This window comes from Falco rusticolus, chromosome 8 (assembly GCF_015220075.1).
Source record: "Falco rusticolus isolate bFalRus1 chromosome 8, bFalRus1.pri, whole genome shotgun sequence".
Taxonomy (NCBI): Eukaryota; Metazoa; Chordata; class Aves; order Falconiformes; family Falconidae; genus Falco; species Falco rusticolus.
In genome coordinates, this window is record NC_051194.1 from 41,168,885 (window position 1) to 41,187,702 (window position 18,818).

Consider the following 18,818-nt stretch of genomic DNA (forward strand, 5'->3'; position numbering starts at 1 on the left):
ACTGATGAGTTCATGTTGTTTTTAATAATTCTTTACCAGAAGTGACTCAATTATTAACAGATTACATTGAATAATTTTAAAGTGATTTCTTGGCATAGTAATATGCATATTACAATCTGTCTTGGTATTGACATGCACTTAAGCATTAGGAGTAGAAAATCCCACTCTGATGTAATTAAGGAGCCAAGATCATGTCAATCTCAGTATCTTTCGCAGGCTATAGAAACCATTGCCTCTAGAAGGCATTGTGAAGATTAGTTTTGTGCATACCACTGTTTGCACAAGCAAGTTTTAAATCTTTAATTATCTCTGTAACTTAATCAAATATATTATTATAGGATGCAAATTATGTTGTTTTATACCCTGTATTACTTAAGGTGCAGGTGGAATGAGAAGTCAGTGGTGATAAGCACAGAATTTCTCATTAGGATCCCAGACATGTCATTGAATTCTGATTTCTGTAATGATTTCTTTGAACTTAGATATGAATATGAATTTTATAGGGTTTTTTCTACAATTAAGTAGCTGTGCCATATCCTGGGTGTCCTCCCCTATGGATGTCCCGCATCTTCTCAGAACCATAGAACCACCATCATTGAGTTTAACTGCTGGTTCCCTTTTGCTTCTTGATAAACCCTGGAACCCAGAAATTATTTTTCTTTATTCCATTTATTCTAGGATTTCCCTATGTCTGCCCAACCCAATTGACTCATTTTTATCTTTCTCTCTCTTTTGAGTCCAGGGAGTACCCGCCTGGCTTCATTCTGTCCTACTACTCATCCCCTCCACTTTGAAAGAGATCTCCTTGTTAAGTGATTCTCCACAGCACTCCGTTTGTAGTTGATAGCTGGTCTACACAAGGTCTTCAAAATCTAGAATGGCTTACGTGAAATCCTTGGGTGGTTCTGTTACAGTAAATTTATGTGTATTGATACACTACACCTGAACAATCAAAACTTAAGCTGACCATATAGCGTTATAGTATATTATAGTATATTATTTCCGTACCAGTGTTATACTGAGTCCTTTCCTTGGCTGTATGCTTTTTTAACTTTGGAAGCAGGGTGAAGTGACATCCTAGAACTATTTCTCAGTGAAAACTTTAATTTAAATTGTTAATATCCTGTGTGGTTACATTACTTTTCTGCACGTTAAGCTCTACGTATGGCAGTTACATATTGTAGTACTGCTAAGAATGTATGGACTGTATACTGCACAGGCAGCTAGTAAAGACCAACCTTTATGAGTAACAGTTGAGGCTGACAAAACTACAATGTGAATATAAATCTATTTTCTAGACTTTCCTCTTGACAGAATGTTATCCTCCTGACGTACTATCCAAAGAAACCCTATTATCTGAGATTTTTTCACTCTAACATCATTTTCCCTCCCTCAGATTCATTTCTATGTGTGTGTGAGAAATTGTTGTGCCGCTGAGTGCATTGCTTTCTGTTTTCCTCCTCAGCTTCACCAGCTAAACTATATAGACTTCCAGCTTTGGAGAATATACGTGGGTGCCTACTGATGTTCATGATTATCAGAGATGGGCTACTTAACATAATGACTCAATGGTCTAATTCAGGATGGCAGATCTCATGAATAAATGAAGAAAAATTTTTGTCTTGCAATGACAGCTGTGCTTTGAAAGGGTTTCATGATACTGAGAATAGAACTTAACTGACAAGCCCATTTCCCACCAGTATTAATTATTTTGTTTCCAGTCTCTTCTCCACTGAGACTTTGATTTCATTGTTATGAATGTTGACATGAGAAGGATTATAGTAAATATAATGCCAGGGATATACAGGTGTCGTAGGTGTGAGACAGCAGAGAAGTTGTCATGTACAATACTGTTGTCCCCTTCCCATAGCACTTGTTAGACAAACAGAAGGACTTTGAATGTCCATAATTCACATGAAGATGGTATATTTGGAGACAACCTAAACAGGCATAGCATTCTGCTATTGATACAGTTTCCTTTAGCCTTGTAAATGCAACATAAAGAATACTTGTGCATATATTCTAATACCTTACTTTAAAAACAAAATTAGTGATGTTATCTTCCATTCCATCTTCTCTTTCTGTCTCTATTATGTGATCAGCACACTTGCAGAGCATACTCTGTAACTTCCTCCTCATATTACCAAATATGTGCTCTAATATTCAGTGAGACGTATTGTTTAAACAAGCATATTTTGTAATTTATTTGTCATACTTGCCTGTTATTTTTTTAATAACATAAATACTCATATTGAGGAAATCTCATTCTCTATCTTAAGTGAGCCAGAAAGAGATTTTGCCCTTCTAGGAAGGGGAAATGCTACATTGGTTAATCATGAAGAAGCTGCAGTTGCATCTTTTATAGGTCAGATCCTTAGCTAGTATAAATAGATGTAGCTTGCAATGTGTGCATGGTGGAAAAATAGGAGCTCCAAAACAGTGCCTTATGAATTGGATAAAATCATCAATGCGAGTGCCCCTCCTAGTCTTGAAAACAGCATACTGAAAAATGGCACCTGCCTAGGGATGAATGGCCATGAGGCTTTCAAAGGAGCTGCACCATTGAAATATCTTTTATTTACTCATGGAAACACTGTGCAAGGCTCTTGTCTAAAGGTCTTATGTTGGCTGTAATGGCAGCAGAATGGACTAGCACCATGCTGCATGTTTTAAATCTGTGTGGGGAGGAGAGCACACATTGACAGGTTAAAGAAAAGAAAATGGTGAAGAACAAGTCTGAAGAATCAGGGGTAAGAGATGGAAATTAGAGGGGTTCCCCCACCAGACCCAGGTTAACTTCAATTGAACAGATAGGCCTAGGGAATAAATTTCTTGTTGTGTAGTAAACAAAATGTTATGGTCAGGATGAAACTGGTTTTAGTACAAAACCTTTCACTTGACTAGTTGTTGAGCAACAATGTTTATCTTCTAGTGCTGATCTGCAAAGGAGAGGGAAAATATTCCCCAAATTTACGTATAAAATAAGAGGTTTCTAGTTTACTAAGCCATGTTCCCTTTCCGATTGTCAAGAGAAAGAGTGATAGTCTTTTTGGTGCTAGTAAGGACAGTAATAACTATTCCTTTCATGGAACAAAGACCACCACTAGTTGTCTGAGATGTCCTGAAGTTGCTGTTGTCAAATCCTAACTCTGTTCTTTAAAAACAGGATAAGTTGTAGGAAATGTTGTGCACAGTGAAGTTATCACAGAATGGTCAGGGTTGGTAGGGACCTCTGGAGATCATCTGGTCCAGCTAAAGCAGGTTCACCTAGATCAGGTTGCACGGAGTCATGTCCAGGTGGGTTTTGAATGTCTCCAGAGAAGGAGACTCCACCCCCTCTCTGGGCAGCCTGCTCCCATGCTTTGTCACCCTCAAGGTAAATAAGTTCTTCCTCATATTCAGATGGAACTTGTGCTTCAGTTTTTGACCATTGCCCCTTGTCCTGTTGCTGGGTACTACTGAACCTGGCCCCATCCTCCTGACACTCACCCTTCAGATATTTTAGACATCGGTAAGATCCCCTCTCAGTTTTCTCTTCTCCAGGCTGAACAGGCCCAGCTCCCTCAGCCTTTCCTCAGAAGGGAGGTGCTCCAGCCCCCTAATTGTAACCCTCCGCTGGACCCTCTCCAGTGGTTCCCTGTCTCCCTTGAACTGGAGAGCCCAGAACTGGACACAGCGCTCCAGATTGTGCCCTCTCCAGGGCAGAGCAAAGGGGGAGGATCACCTCCCTCGACCTGCTGGCCATGCTTTTCCCAACGCGCCCCAGGATCCCATTGGCCTCCTTGGCCACACAGGCACACTGCTGGCTCATGGGCAGCTTGCTGTCCAGAGCTGCCTTCCAGCAGGTCAGCCCCAGCCTGTACTGGTGCGTGGGGTTGTTCCTCTCTAGGTGCAGGACCTTACACCTGCCTTTGTTGAACTTCATTAGGTTCCTCTCTGCTCAACTCTCCAGCCTGTCCAAGTCTTGCTGAATGGCAGTGCAGCCTCCTGGGGTACCAGGCACTCTGTCGAGTTTTGTATCAGCAGACTTGCTGAGGGTGCACTCAGTCCCATCATCCAGGTCATTGATGAACATGTTGAACAGGATGGAGCCAGTACTGACCCCTGAGGAACACTGCTGACTACAGTCCTCCAGCCTGACTCTGCGTCATTGGTCATAACTCTGAGCTTTGCCATTCAGCCAGTTCTCAATCCACCTTGCTGTCCACTCATCTAGTCCACGCTTCCTGAGTTTACATATGAGGATGTTATGGAAGACAGTGTCAAAAGCCTTGCAGAGATCAATGTAGACAACATCTACCACTCTCCCCTTGTCTACCCAAGCAGTCATTCCCATCATTAGAAGGCTATCAGGTTGGTGAGGCATGATTTCCCTTTGGTGAACCTGTTGACTGTTCCTGCTGGCTGCCTCCTCCACACACTTCAAGATGAGCTGAGTCCCCCTTACCCTTTTTAAAGCCTGGAGTGACATTTCCTCCAGTCCTCAGGCACCTTCCTGTCCTCTGTGACCTTTCAGAGATGATGGAGAGTGGCTTGGCAATAACACCTGCCAGCTTCCTCAGCGCTCGGGGGGTGCATGCTATCAGGGCTCATGGATTTGTGGGTGTCAGGTTTGTTTAAGTGATCTCTAAACTGATCCTCCTTGACCAAGGGAGAGTTTTCCTTTCTCCAGACTTCCTCTCTGGGAAACGAGAGGGCCGGCCTTGGCAGTGAAGACTGAAGCAAAGAAGACATTCAGTAACTCTGCCTTCTCTGTGTCCTTCGTCACCAGGGCACCACCTCATTCAGCAGTGGGCCCATGTTTTCCCTAATCACCATTTTCCTGCTGATGCACTTGAAGAAGCCTTTCTTGTCCTTGACCTCCCTCACCAGATTTAATTCCAAATGAACCTTAGCCTTCCTCATTGCCTCCCTGCACATCCTGATAACGTCCCTATATTCCTCTCAAGTGGCCTGTCCCTTTTTCCATATCCCATAAACTTCCTCCTTCTGTTTGAGATTTGTCAGAAGTGTCTTGCTCATCCTTGCAGGCCTTCTGCGCCTTTTGCTTGATTTCTTTCTTAAGGGGATGCACCTGTATTGAGCTTGGAGGAAGTGATGCTTGAATATTAGCATTAGTTATGATAGCTGCCTCAAGTTAATGAAATTTATGAAATTGAGACTTGTGAAACAAAAGCAAAAAGAACTAGAAAAAATGTGGGGTGGTTCAGAGGACAAAGAAGAGAAGGGGGAGGCTGTTATCAGTGACCTATACTGTTACAGCTGGATTAGTGCTAAAGATTTAGCTGAAGCCTTGATCCTCCTGTAAAAGGGAGAGAGCTACAGGCTCAAGAGGATACCAGTTTGTCAGCCAGTCCTAAAATGTATTATTTCTAACCTACCAACCTACCTTTGTTCCCCATCCCATTTTGCGAAGAGTTTTTGAGCACCTTGGAAGATGTGAAGGCAATAAAGACTCCTTGCTCTGGTTATTTTTCTAGGTAGCAGGCTCAGGCCGTTATTCTTCTGTTACTTTCTTCTTCTGTCAGTTCTGATCTTAGGGCAGTTCTCCTGCAGTTTCCTGAAGACTGTCTCATCTGAAATAGTTTTTTAGTCTACCTCAAATGTATAAGCCACCTTGTAATAGGCTGTATTATGTTTAAATACCCTAGAAGAAAGTAAGCTCCACTGATTTCTGCTTAGTTGCAAAATACAGACATTTTAAATACAGGAGGGAGGGAGGGTGACTGGGTATCTCGTGCCATTTTAGTTCTCTTAGCGCCTCCAGCTGCTGTGAAAACAAAGGCATGAGTCACCATAGACTGCCTGACATATGTGCCAACCCATCATGGATGTCACACATAACTATGGGGTACATAGGCACCCATGTTTAGACACCCTGGATTGCTCCTGGGAGATCAAAATGTCTGGCAGCAGCTCGAAGTGTAAAGATGCAAAAAGAATTCTTCTGTCATCAGTGTGATGAAATGGGTATATTGTTGAGATTAGCAGCAGAGATTTTTTTTTTTTTCCACTATAGTGGCACTTATGCTCTTGCTACCACAACCAGTGTCAGGTTCTTCCCTGCCTATATTCTTGCCATGAAAACAGCTTCTTCCTAGCCGTAATGAAAGAGAATCAAAGGAATAATTTTGTGCCTTTTAGCATAATGGAGATGATTGCTGGCTCCTTATTGCTAAAAGGCACGGGCGTATGTTGCTAAGTTGGTACTGTATTCAGAGCTGAATATGTTGCTTAAAAAATGTGTTTATAGGTGTATGTATAGTCTCTCGCTCATTGATAATAACATAAACTCCACACTCTCTTGTAGGGGGCAAGTGCTCAGCACTTTAAACAATTTTACAATAACTTAAGAGCATTTGAACCTCCAAGAGGCAATACATTTTTACTTATTTCAACCTTCTGAGTAATATTTTATCAGGAAAGTAGAAAGATGTTGTTAGTAATTAACAGTTCAGTGTATTTTCTCCTGAGAGCTGACCTCTCAGAGTTAAAAATGACAAAGAGACTAAAAGTTTTAAAAGATTAAGGTAGAAATCCTTATTTCACTAATAAGTGAGTTTCTTCTTGCAGGTCACTTGTGTCAGGAAATAGTTATCACTGAAGCAATTACATCTGTTATGAAATGTCACATTTTGGTAGATAATCTTGTATGTTCTGGCACTGAATGGTGCCTCCCGTTGTGTTTTCTGGGCTGGACATGGAGTGTCTTACTATCTCATATTTCCATAATGTTAAGCAATTAGTGTGATGCTGGAGACGGTTACACCATGATACAATCTCACATCAAAATATCAGCATAGAGTACCAAAACCAATGTAATGTTATGCATAGATCAAAACAATGAGATTATTGTTTGGATGATCTTCTCAAGAGAATGCAGGATCTGATCTTTATGGTTAGGGCCTAATTCTGCACCCATTCGGTGACAAAAGCTAGGTGCAGGGTGATTTTGGTCTGCGTGGGTGGTGTTTGCACAAGTCCATTGCTGATGAACTTGTAAAGGCCAGACTGGAACACTGTGAAGGGGGAAAGTGGTATTGATATGGAAATAAACAGGGCAATGATCTTATCTGAAGGTGAATTACTTGAGCTGTATTAAACTGTAGCTTCAATTGTCATGTTTCTGAGTAAGAAAATAGAACTTGTGGCTCCTCTAACTTTTAAATGTAACTTTGCAGTTTGCAGCAAGCGTAGCTGTACCATGTAGTGTTGGTGACATGCACAGTCTTCCCTTCTAGTGAGAAAGTGACTGTGATTGAACAGCCCACGTCACCTTGGCCTACTGTATTCAAACCCCAGTGGGCCATCGCCCAGCGTCTGGCCAGTCTGCGATCAGCGATGGACGGCAGGGGCCAGGGAGCTCCTGTGCTCACAGGAAACAGTAGTAACCTGAAATAGCCACCTCTGTATTGTTGCATGAACATCAAATAATCCCTTGCGATAACAGACGTACTGTTTGCTGACTTAATTATGCTACTGTAGCTCACTAGTAGTAATGTGCTTCATTTAACCCATCTCGTAGTATTTTAAACTACACATTAAACACACATTCATCCTGCACTAGGGGCCTGATCCAAAGCACGTGAAATATGTTTGAAAAATTCAGTCTACTTCAAGGACTTTTGGCTCAGGCCCTCTGTTTCTCTGAATGCTGTTGGTTTTTTGTTTTTTGTTTGCTTTTTGTTCAAGCTAGGAGTTGCACAAAGACAACCTGCATATCTCTCTGTATATATTAAATGCAGCTGTTGTCACATGTATAGTATTGTAATTGAAATACAGTGGCACTATTCTGTACTCATAATGTAGATGGTAGAACTTATGTAGAAAATGTTTACAAAACGAGATGAGAATTCTCATTTTATGGAAAGATAAACAGCCACAGAGAAAATAGATGGTGTAGGTAAGTGAATAAATTTCATACTCTTCTAGAACTGGAATGCAAATGTATGCTTAGTGGCTCTCTGCTCTATAGCCAGGTGTTATCCCTGTCCCCAAGTGCTCCTGAAAACTTTATCAGAGAGGAGAGCATAGAATTCATTTACAGACAACATAAGCATGTTAAAATACTAGTAGGATAGATAGTACTATGGATTTTTAAAGTGGGATTAGTTTAAAGAGAACTGCAAAGCACACTTGACATCTTGGAACCTGCAGCGTATCCTGCATATTTTGAAGGCTTTGTCAAAGAAAAAACCTCCCACAGTTGCTTCAGATGCCTTAAAGACTTAATTTTGATTTTAAATTACCTATTTGCAGTACTGTCCTCCCACACTGCCTCATCACGTTTTATATGTTAAAATACACAATTTAAAATGAAAAGCATGCTTTTAAAGCAGCTGTGGGGAAAGGAAAAACAATGGACGCAGAAGTTCACAGAGCCTTTGGTGCTGGTGATCTTGCAGAGCCCTGACAGTTGACCAGGCCGTTTGGCAGATTTGCACGCAAAGGCATTCTGGTAAAGAGAAAGAAAGAGGATACAGGGAGTTTGCATTTGAGAAATGGATCAGCCTGGAACTGTGCATAGCATCTGATCCCCACGTAGGGAAGTGTTAGGTATAAGGGGGTGGAACAGGACTGGCACATTCTCGGTATTACAAACTGTGCTCAGAAGTGTCAATAGAACAGGAGGAAAATAAGTGGAAAAACATGCTGTGGACAGTGGTTTAATTATGTCACATTACGTACTATATATGCATATGCACTTCACGGCAAATTATACTGTAGTAATAGCACTAGCTACTGAAATATGAACTGCTTCAAAGCATGCATTTACTAGATTCATTTGAACTAAAATTATCTGGCAAAGTAAAGCACAATTTCAATATGTCATAAAATTGATAATTAGGATTGGTATCTGATACATCTTTTATTATTAAGGAACAAATATTATTTTGTCTCTTCAGATGTAATTGTATGGAACCAGAACATCCTAGCAATAAAACCTTACAATACTGGCAGGACTACAATATATCTGCGTCCGATGTGCCATGGGGGAACCTAACTGTGTCAGTAAGTGGAATATTGGAACTTAATAGATAAAGGCATAAGCATAAATAATGTTGTCTATCCTACTGCAGCAAATATATTGAAAAAAATACCATTTTTTTCTGATCGTATCTGTTCAAATAAGGCATATAATATACTTAACTGAAAAAAGATTAACATAGACTTTGTAGCATTATCTCCTTTTGTAAGCATTTTGCAGCCTTTGGTAGTACACATTAAAGCAAGTATGGGTATTTTGTGCCCTGCTTTGGAAACTTCTTGACACCCTAGCACAAGAGTTTGACTGAGATTAAGTCTAAACATGTCAAATGACAATGGATTTGTCCTAAATTCTGCCAGACGGCAAAACCAAAATTCCCTCGTGTAGAAAGACTCAGAAATGTTTATTTCCCCTAAAACATTCCTACAGCTGTTGGGGCTATAAAGGGGAAAGGAAGGGGAGAATTTTGTAACTATTTCTCTTCAGTGACCGAATTTCTCTCTTGTGTAGACCTTCAGTGTTAAGTATGTCTTAGTTGTGTAATTTTCTTCTGGAGGATTGGGGAGCAAGCTACAAACAGTTTGGGGAGCTTGCATGGATATATAATTTGTTTCTAAACAGTACACTTTTCTGTGTTTAAAGGATTTATTACTTCAGGTTTGCCTTCCTTAAAGGAACACTTACAACTTGATTAAAATGCCACATCGAGATCAGGCTATCACTTTTTCTCACATTGCACAGTCAAAGACAACTGAGTGCAAAAGACACCAAACTGAAGGCATCCTTTAAAACTACAGCTGAATTAACCTCATTGTAGATGTAACCAGATGAAATGCTTAGAAGTCGATTGAGTGGACCACCTCTAGCAGATACTGTTTTTTCTTTCAAAGGCAGGAATGCAGAACTGGTGTCCTCCTACCATGAGTTAAGCTAGAGATGCCTTCCATGGCTGCTCTGTCTTGGTATCAAGGATTGCTCAACTCTGTTGGTGTGGCAACAGCAGAGAGAAAGTTGAGAACTGCTGGCCTGAGTGATTCCAGCAGTCCAGAATGAATATTCTCAAAACTGCAGCACACTCTAAGAGCATCTGTGCAGGGGCAGACTCCTCCTCTCACTTTCTCAGATCTCTGACAGTGTTTTTCAGAGTACATTTGCAGCCGAGGAGATTTAAAATAACAGATTTTGTTTTAACTATAAATGTAAAAGATCAGCTGCATTATATAAAACCCTTTAAAACTTCTGTGAAAGCTTATTACTGAAACTTGGGTTTACACGGGTAGCAGTATAACTGACCAACTTTTCCCATGAATGCCTACAGTTGTCAAAGAAATAACTGCAATTTTTCATACGTTCTTGTATTTAGTTCTTGCAAACATCATCAGGAAACTTCAATTCTCCTGTTCTAGAGAACTGCAGTAAAAGGTTAGACCTAGTTGTCTATACATATTTGGTCAGTCTCAGCCCACTGCCTTTTTTACTGCTCATTTCTTCCTGTTGTTTCATGTGTCTGATTTAAAAGTTTCAAGTTTCTGAAGATCTAGATTGGCGCTCTCTCTTTGAAACAACAGTAGGACCAACTTTTTTTTTTTTTTTCCCCTATCTAGGACCAAATCAATGTGAGCAAAGTGTTTATTCTGATGGTGACAAAATAATTTTCAGTAGGTGTATGATGAAAGTCATGCTTGTGCTGTACCAACATCAAGGTCTAGCTTAGGCCAGGACTAGTTCTCTGTTTGATGTCCCAGAATCTTGGGAATTTCCTGAAAAATTTTTTCCCCACCTGAAACCTATATTTCATGTCAAAGTGCATGATATTTATCCCAGATTTACTGCTATATCAGTATTAAAAGTTTCGCACTCCTTTGTGTCAGAGTCATCAAGTAGCAACTGGTTTTTTTCCAAGCCAGCTTTTGTTCAAAGCCAAAGTTTCTCATAACATGTCAAGCCACAGTATTGTGACGTAAGTCTGATGAGCTAATGACCCAGATCATTTGATACTAAAAGATCCTGATCTGGCAGGATATTGCTGCCTGGAATCTCTTGATTCTGAGTGCTATGTTTGTTTTTACTTAGTAAGTGTGGAGGGATTTGGGAAGGAGAAAGAAAGGACTGTGAGTCCAGAGCTCGCAGCTCACATTTTTAGAGCTGTTTATTTCTCTGCTTGTTACCTTGGAACACGATTGATTTTAGACAACTAAGGATGGTACTGGAGAATTACTAGTACTGGAGAATTACTAGACATGTTTTCTAGTATATGTGCATATTTGATCATATAGTATGTTGGGTAGAATTAATATTATGGATTTTGAATTTTGGTGCATTTTAGCTGATCACTTTTTTTAAGAAAAAGATAATTTGTGGAATGTGCTGCCCCCATGTGGTATTAAATGTGTTGGTCTCCTTTTAGGCTAATAGTGTACATTCTAAGTAGCTTTTTCTTGAATTGCTTGGCTGCGAAGGTAAAACAAAAAATCAGTTACTGAGAATGCACCAGGAGCAGCCTTTCTCTTGGTAGCTTTTGAACCTCACTTTCCTCTCTTCGAAGGAATTAGAAGTGCAAATCTGTGTTTGTAAACAGAAAGTAAGTATGTTTACTTGTTCAGTTTGAAATAAATTTGGTTTTATATTAATGCCTTTATGGTATGTCTTAGCGACTTCATAATTTAATACGGGTTAAAAAAGAGATTGTTTTGAGGGTTTGAGAGTTTTGCATGCAGACTAGATACAAATATTAGGAGTTTTAATTTTTAAAAGAATGAATATAGAAAAATGATTTTACTATTTCTAGTAATACAATCTGCTTGCAATTTAAGGAAGCAATTTGAAAGAAAATATGTGTAAGCATAGATATTTTTTAGAACACTACTACTTTGCTCTCCCTGATAGGAATGTAAAAAGTTCCATGGAGAGTTTGTTGGACGAGCCTGCGGTCATCACGGCCCTTATGTTCCCGACGTCCTCTTCTGGTCTGTCATCTTATTCTTTTCTACAGTAACGCTGTCATCCACACTGAAGCAGTTCAAAACTAGTCGATACTTCCCAACAAAGGTGTGTGCTGTTTTTTTAAGTCAGAAGTTGTCATTAGTCATGTGTAAGCATGAATCCCATCTGCCTTGCAAATTTAATTAACTGCTGGTGAAGTGGACACTGCATCTTTTCTCTGTTAGAAAATTGTATCAGAATAAGCATGATTTTAGCTGTAAGCACAAAGTGGCTTGAAACAGTGAAGAAAAAAGAAATCCTAAGTCATACATGAATGTTTTATTTAAAATTTTTGTTTCAATAATTGCAGGTACGATCTGTTGTCAGCGATTTTGCTGTCTTTCTCACTATTTTGTCCATGGTCTTAATTGACTATGCCATTGGGATTCCATCACCAAAACTTCAGGTTCCAAATGCTTTTAAGGTAATTTGATAAGTTGTACTGCCTTATTATTTTGACAAAGTAGGTGCTATAGTGGGTTTATTATTTTTTTTATCATCAGGAAATAGTGATAGTATTCTGAATTTTTCATGCTCACCAAGTACAACCTCTGATTAGTGGCCCATGTAAGTGAGCCTCTCCCGTCAGGCTCTTTCATGCTTCCTAATGTCTTCTGTGTGAGGATGAACACAGCTCCAATTACCCAAATCCTAGACTAATGTAATGTTCTGGGGGGCTCCTTCCAAATTCTGGGCTCATTGTATCAAATACAGCCAAGTCTGTAATATCCCAGATGATTTTATTATATGTAATTTCTCTTTCTGCTATCATAGGAAGTTCTAGCATTTTTCTGTGCTCTTACATAGATTGATTTTAAAGGAAAACATAATCTAGTAATGTTTTCTTATGTATTCTTGTACAGTTGAACTGTAAATAATCCTTAGAGTTCTGACTGGTTATGCATGACTTTTTATAGCCCACCAGAGATGATCGTGGCTGGTTTATTACTCCTTTGGGGCCAAATCCTTGGTGGACAGTGATAGCTGCTGTAATTCCAGCCCTGCTTTGTACTATCCTTATCTTTATGGACCAGCAGATCACGGCTGTCATTATCAATAGGAAAGAACACAAACTAAAGGTATTCCATCAAAAGTTACATTTTTACTGTCTTTTTCTGCTTCATCTACTAGAGTATGCTGGTTTATTACACCTTATGTAGCACCCCTTTAAATTGTTATGCTTTTCCTCTACTAGTCTGTGGAGTATCTGAGCCCTGTGTCAGTCATTTGCTGCCTTGCAGAAGTCTTTATGAATGTAATTTGGAACAGAGATTCTGAATCAAGAAAATGCTTATTCTCTATGCTTTATTAGAAGTATGATACCCATTCACTTAAATAAAAAAATCTGGAAGTTAACAATTACCTTAAGTACCGTAATATTAATTGCCTCTTCAGATACTGACAGTGTTGTTCTACTGGACTGGATTTTTTGATTTTGCAAAACTATTCAGAGGTTACCGTGTATTTAAGATTGTTTTTTCCTCTCTTGATCCTTCTCTGTGGTTCTACACATTTTTCTTTTTAATGCCCTTCCTATCTTGAAGAAGGGAACAGAATAAAACTGAGCTTTAGAGGCACAATGGGTTCCTAAAACAACATAGGACAACATCCTGCTCTGCTCTCTAACACTTTAGTTGCCTACAGATGGAGAGAGAAAAAGGGACATCACCCCTCTGAAAAACTGTTGGGCAAAATCTAGCAGCAGGTTTCTGTACATGTATATGCAGCGAGCTTAGGCTTTTTTTGACATACTTTTAATAAGCAGCAATCCAATCCCAAGTCACTTTAGCAAATGCATTTACAACCTTCACTTTGCACTGCCTCTTCTTGGATGATTGTGACATTTGATATGTTCTTTTTTTGCCCTCTTTGTCAGCCTGGCTCTTCATGTCAATCCATAGCATTGCATGTGGTTAACTTGACAGATGCAGGAATTTGCTGCCAAGCTTTGGAATGTGTTTTTTCAGCACTGGCATCTGGGAGTCAGATGGTCCTCCTGGCTGCCCCCTTGTCTTGCTGCATTTTAGTTTTGCTGGGGTCTGGTGTAGCATCACCTGTTGCTATGCTTCCTTTTCTTCCCATATGTCAGGTTCCTCAGATCATGTATGAATGTGAGGAAATGCTCTCGGATTCTGTATGCATTAGCAGATACATTCCTCATAAATGTGTCAGAAGGTAAAAAAAGGTGTCTCTGTTAAGATTTAGAATTAAACTCTTTCTCTGAGTGCATTGTGCATGTAACTAATATCTGTGTTTAACACATCTCTGAGTTTGTCAAGATGTGCCTTGGAGATAAGACTCAAGCACTTTTGGGGAGTGAGGGAAGGTTGCTAGAGTCGATTCTTTCAGTTTTCTTGACTTTATATGAATTCCCCTTTTTAAATAATGTAAGCAAATAAGATGGCATTTTCATTTTGATATGTGGCTTACATTTTCATAAACCCAGACGCTTCCCATTTTAGAAGTAAAAGTTGTCTTCAGAAAGAAATGATTTGTTTGCTTCCAACTCGTTTTCCCCTCTTTTTTTATACTTCCCATAGCAAATTCTGAATAGTGCACATTTCAGCTTTTGGCAGTCTCTGTAGCAAACCCTTCCAAGTTTAGTTTAGTTACTTTTTTTATGTCAAAAGGCATTTGCATGGGTTTACAGGCAAAATTACAGTTCAACATATTCACATTGTTTGCATGAGCATCACTGTTTCATCAGACCGTGACAGTGGATTTGTTGTTGTATTGCAAAATTTTGTGGAGATGACTAATTACCTGACTTTTTAAAGGAAAATAGCTTGAGCCCCTGCTTGCAGCTGCACAGTGATCCTGGATACTTTCCAAAAATTGAAAAGAAATTTCCCTCTCAGCTATGGTAACAGATATCTATATGACCACAATTGATACAGAACATTGGGCGTTTCCAAACACAGGTTGTATTTGCAGGTTTTTACATATATCTTGAGATTTTACCAGGGAGTTTTCTCAACTACTACAAAAGCAAAGAACATCCTCCTGTAGGTAAATTTACAGGGTATTTGACTACTACAGAGATGATCCAGACCCAAAGGTTTTGTACTGACTGTTCATATAATTTTTTTTCTGATACTGCTTTTAAGTATTGAATAGGGAAACCAGTAAAACAGTACATGATGATGAATATTATAGTTTAATGTATAACTTAATTATAATTTAATTTCTATTAATCTATAGGCCTCTGTTCTAAGACGAAAGTATGTTAGTGAAAATTTAACCATCCATAAAAATTTTACAAGGATTGATGTGGTTTTATGGCCGTTTATAGCATAAACTGACTTTGCAAATGTTAACTTAAAAATTTTTGTGTAGGAAAGAATCAAAATACATATTTTTCTGCCTCCTGTGTAAGGATGGATGGAGTGTCTATTAAGATTAGTGCAGCGGAAAGCTGGCACTGCAGCTGGATGTTCTGCTTACTGTTATCCACAGAAGAGATTTAGTTAAAACAGAAAATGTGTGTAGTTTCCAATGTCCTACTAGTATCTCTAAAAGTAAAAAAAGATATTTGGTGCCCATTTTAAAGTAGATTTATGATACATACACTTAACTCATAACTGGAATGAGTCTAAGCAAGAAGTGAAGCATTTCTTGTGAACTAGGAGGAATTCCCCTTAGATAACCAGTTTGCCATCACTGCTGACCCAACCTATGTGTAACACATAGGAGAAAGCTATTTTTTGCTACAAGTCCTTTTTTTAAAAGGATTTTTTTTTTTTAAAAAAAGTCTCTAATGGTTCATTAGGAATGCCTGCCAGGAGCGTTCTCCTTAATTCAGATGCCATTTTGTATCTTCTTGCTGTCATTACTTTCTTTAACAGAAAGGATGCGGATACCATCTCGACCTACTCATGGTGGCAGTCATGCTTGGAGTGTGCTCTATCATGGGATTGCCGTGGTTTGTTGCAGCCACTGTCCTCTCCATTTCACACGTGAATAGCTTAAAACTGGAATCTGAGTGTTCCGCTCCCGGGGAGCAGCCAAAATTTCTTGGAATCCGGGAGCAGAGAGTCACGGGGCTCATGATTTTTATCCTTATGGGCTCATCCGTCTTTTTGACAAGTATCCTGAAGGTAATTTGGGGAAGTAAGGAAAAGCTAAATACTGCACTGCACCGAACATTTCACTGTTGTTACTGTATTATTTAATGAGTGCCCTTTCCAGGCACGTTACTAACTAGCATAATGTTACACAATGATAATCTAAAGCAGAATTCTAATTTTGCATAATAAAATTGCTAGGGATATCTAATATTTTTAAAACAAAAACCTTCTAATGGAGATCTGGCCTGACTGAAGTCAAAGGGTATTCTGTCATTGGCCTGTAGTATATGAAGATTGACCCTTTGTCTACAATTTGGGCCCAAAGCAAATTATTATGAAATAGTCTTGCTAAATTACACCTGTAAGTAAATCTATTGAGAAAATTTAAAAACATTTTGTGATTTCTGTGTTATTTAAAAATATTTTCACAGTGGCTGGAGAAGTTCTATGGTTCCTTTCTTGGAAATGAACATGAAGATACTCTCATGCTCCCTGCATACTTACGACAGCTCACCAGTGTCCTGAAACTGGGTGTCCAGTTATATGCATTATTAATACCATCTATAGACATAATACTTACTCTTTTTAAGAATTATCTGGCCTCTGTGAAATCAATGAGAGTTTTGCCACTAGCTTCAGTAGGATAAGAATATAGATTTCATTCACAGTGAAGGCAATAAGCCCTTAGAACTTGTACTTCCCAGTAGTATTGTATTATGCATAATACATATACCATAAAACCTTCACTTTATGTCATGGTTTAGCCCAACTGGCAACTGAGCACCACACAGCTGCTTGCTCACTCCCCCCAGCTGGGATGGCAGAGAGAATCAGAAGAGTAAAAGCGAGAAAACTCATGGGCTGAGATAAAGACAGTTTAATAGGTAATTAATAGCTGCACAGGCAAGCAAAGCAAAACAAGGAATTCATTCGCTACTTCCCACCGGCAGGCAGATGTTCAGCCACCTCCAGGAAAGCAGGGCTCTGTCATGCATGACAGTTACTGGGGAGGACACATGCCATCACTCCGAACGTCCCCCCCTTCCCTCTTCCCCCAGCTTTATATGCTGAACATGACATCACATGGTATGGAATATCCCTTTGGTCAGTCGGGGTCAGCTGTCCCGGCTGTGTCCCCTCCCAGCTTCTTGTGCACCCCCAGCCTGCTTGCCTGGTGGGGTGGGGTGAGGAGCAGATAAAGGCCTTGGCTCTGTGTAAGTGCTGCTCAGCAGAAACTAAAACATCCCTGTATTATCAACACCGTTTCCAGCACAAATCCAAATCATAGCCCCATGCTAGTAAAAAGGAAGAAAATTAACTCTACCCCAGCCAAAACCAGCATGGTTTGAAAACACACAGAACACGCGTTTTGTGTATTTGGTATTTAGAATAGGTATTTATCTATGGAAATATCCTTTACCTACACACTGTATACTGGGAGCCTGAACATTTAAAATAGTGTCTTACAAAATAATTCCATAAAAGTAATTCACCCGTTTTTAAATGCTTACAGAACAGAACATTTCTTTTAGCAGTATGAAGTATTTTGTGTATGTCTTGAACATTTCTCTGAGGATTATAGCTTTACTATTCAGATGCTCTCCTGAACATTCTTTCAAGTAAAGAATTTAAGTATATATCAAACACTTTCATTTTTCATGTAGTTCTGTTAATTTTATTAATAGTGAATAAAGTATATTGTAATAACTGGCAATGTTTTTGTGAGGAAAACAAAATTGTAGAGCCAGATTCTTCTTTTGCTTTATACTCTGAGTAAATTATTAATTTGTAATTGAGTGACTCTGAATTTACAACTTGTCTGATTAATGCAGGCATATGGCACTTTGAATTTCAACTGTTTAGAATGTCTTTCTAGAAGCATTTAAAATTGTTAAATGGTATTTAATATGCTCTTCCCTTTCTCTGCTTGTTTGTGCAGTTTATTCCAATGCCAGTACTTTATGGAGTATTTCTTTACATGGGTGCTTCATCTCTAAAGGGAATTCAGGTAAAATGGATTTATGAAGTGTGTTAATGATGATGCTTTCTATAAAACGTGTAGCTATTCTTATTATATTATCTTTTGTGTATAATCTTAAAGGAATGTTGGCAACCTTACATTCTTGAAAGTGACTGGCTTAAAAATGAAAATGGATTCTGTCTAAATCGAGTATTCCCTTTAGGTAATGTGCTCCAATTTTTTATTTTTTAGGTGCCGATTTTTCTGGTCTCCCTTGTTAACAAGGGAATTTTGGCTGAGCCTAAAAACTGAGTAACAACTAGCAGGAGCTCTTCCCTCTCCCCTGCCTCCCCATTCACTTGTTTGCCTGCTGCCTTTTTAGCTTCCAAATTAGTGCCTTTGTAGTGGTAAGGTTGATCTTGAACTTTGCCTATATGAGGCTGTTGGCTAACATGCCCTAAAATTAACGAAGATGAGATGTAAAGATACTTCCTGTGCAAATAAATGCCCCAGGCAGGGAAGTGGAACTGCTGGGAAGTCACATGCTACTTCATTTCTGGCCTGAGGGATGAAGGGCATGTCTAGTGGAAGGGCAGCACCCCTGCAGTGGCCTGCAATAGGAGCCCCCAGCGGAAGCCAGGCGCTCCAGCGTTCAGGTCAGGTTGGTAACGATACCCCGTGTACCAGTTCTGCTGGATGACTGCAATGTTAAATGGCATGGTGTCAAATCTTATAGCCCATCTGACACAAACGCTCAGATTTTCAAGCGTGCCTTTGTTATTGATAGTTGAGGTATTGATACATCTTCCAACACAGCTGG

At 39.4% G+C, this 18,818-nt stretch overlaps 1 protein-coding gene across 1 annotated transcript in view; it reads left to right on the forward strand.

The window, feature by feature from the left end:
* SLC4A10 (solute carrier family 4 member 10) overlaps positions 1 to 18,818 on the forward strand; it is a 127,462-nt gene that overhangs the window by 93,651 nt on the left and 14,993 nt on the right. The window contains 6 exon segments of the mRNA XM_037396620.1: positions 8,907 to 9,012; positions 11,876 to 12,037; positions 12,282 to 12,395; positions 12,889 to 13,050; positions 15,817 to 16,068; positions 17,978 to 18,046. Of these exon segments, the coding sequence (XP_037252517.1) occupies positions 8,907 to 9,012; positions 11,876 to 12,037; positions 12,282 to 12,395; positions 12,889 to 13,050; positions 15,817 to 16,068; positions 17,978 to 18,046 (865 nt within the window).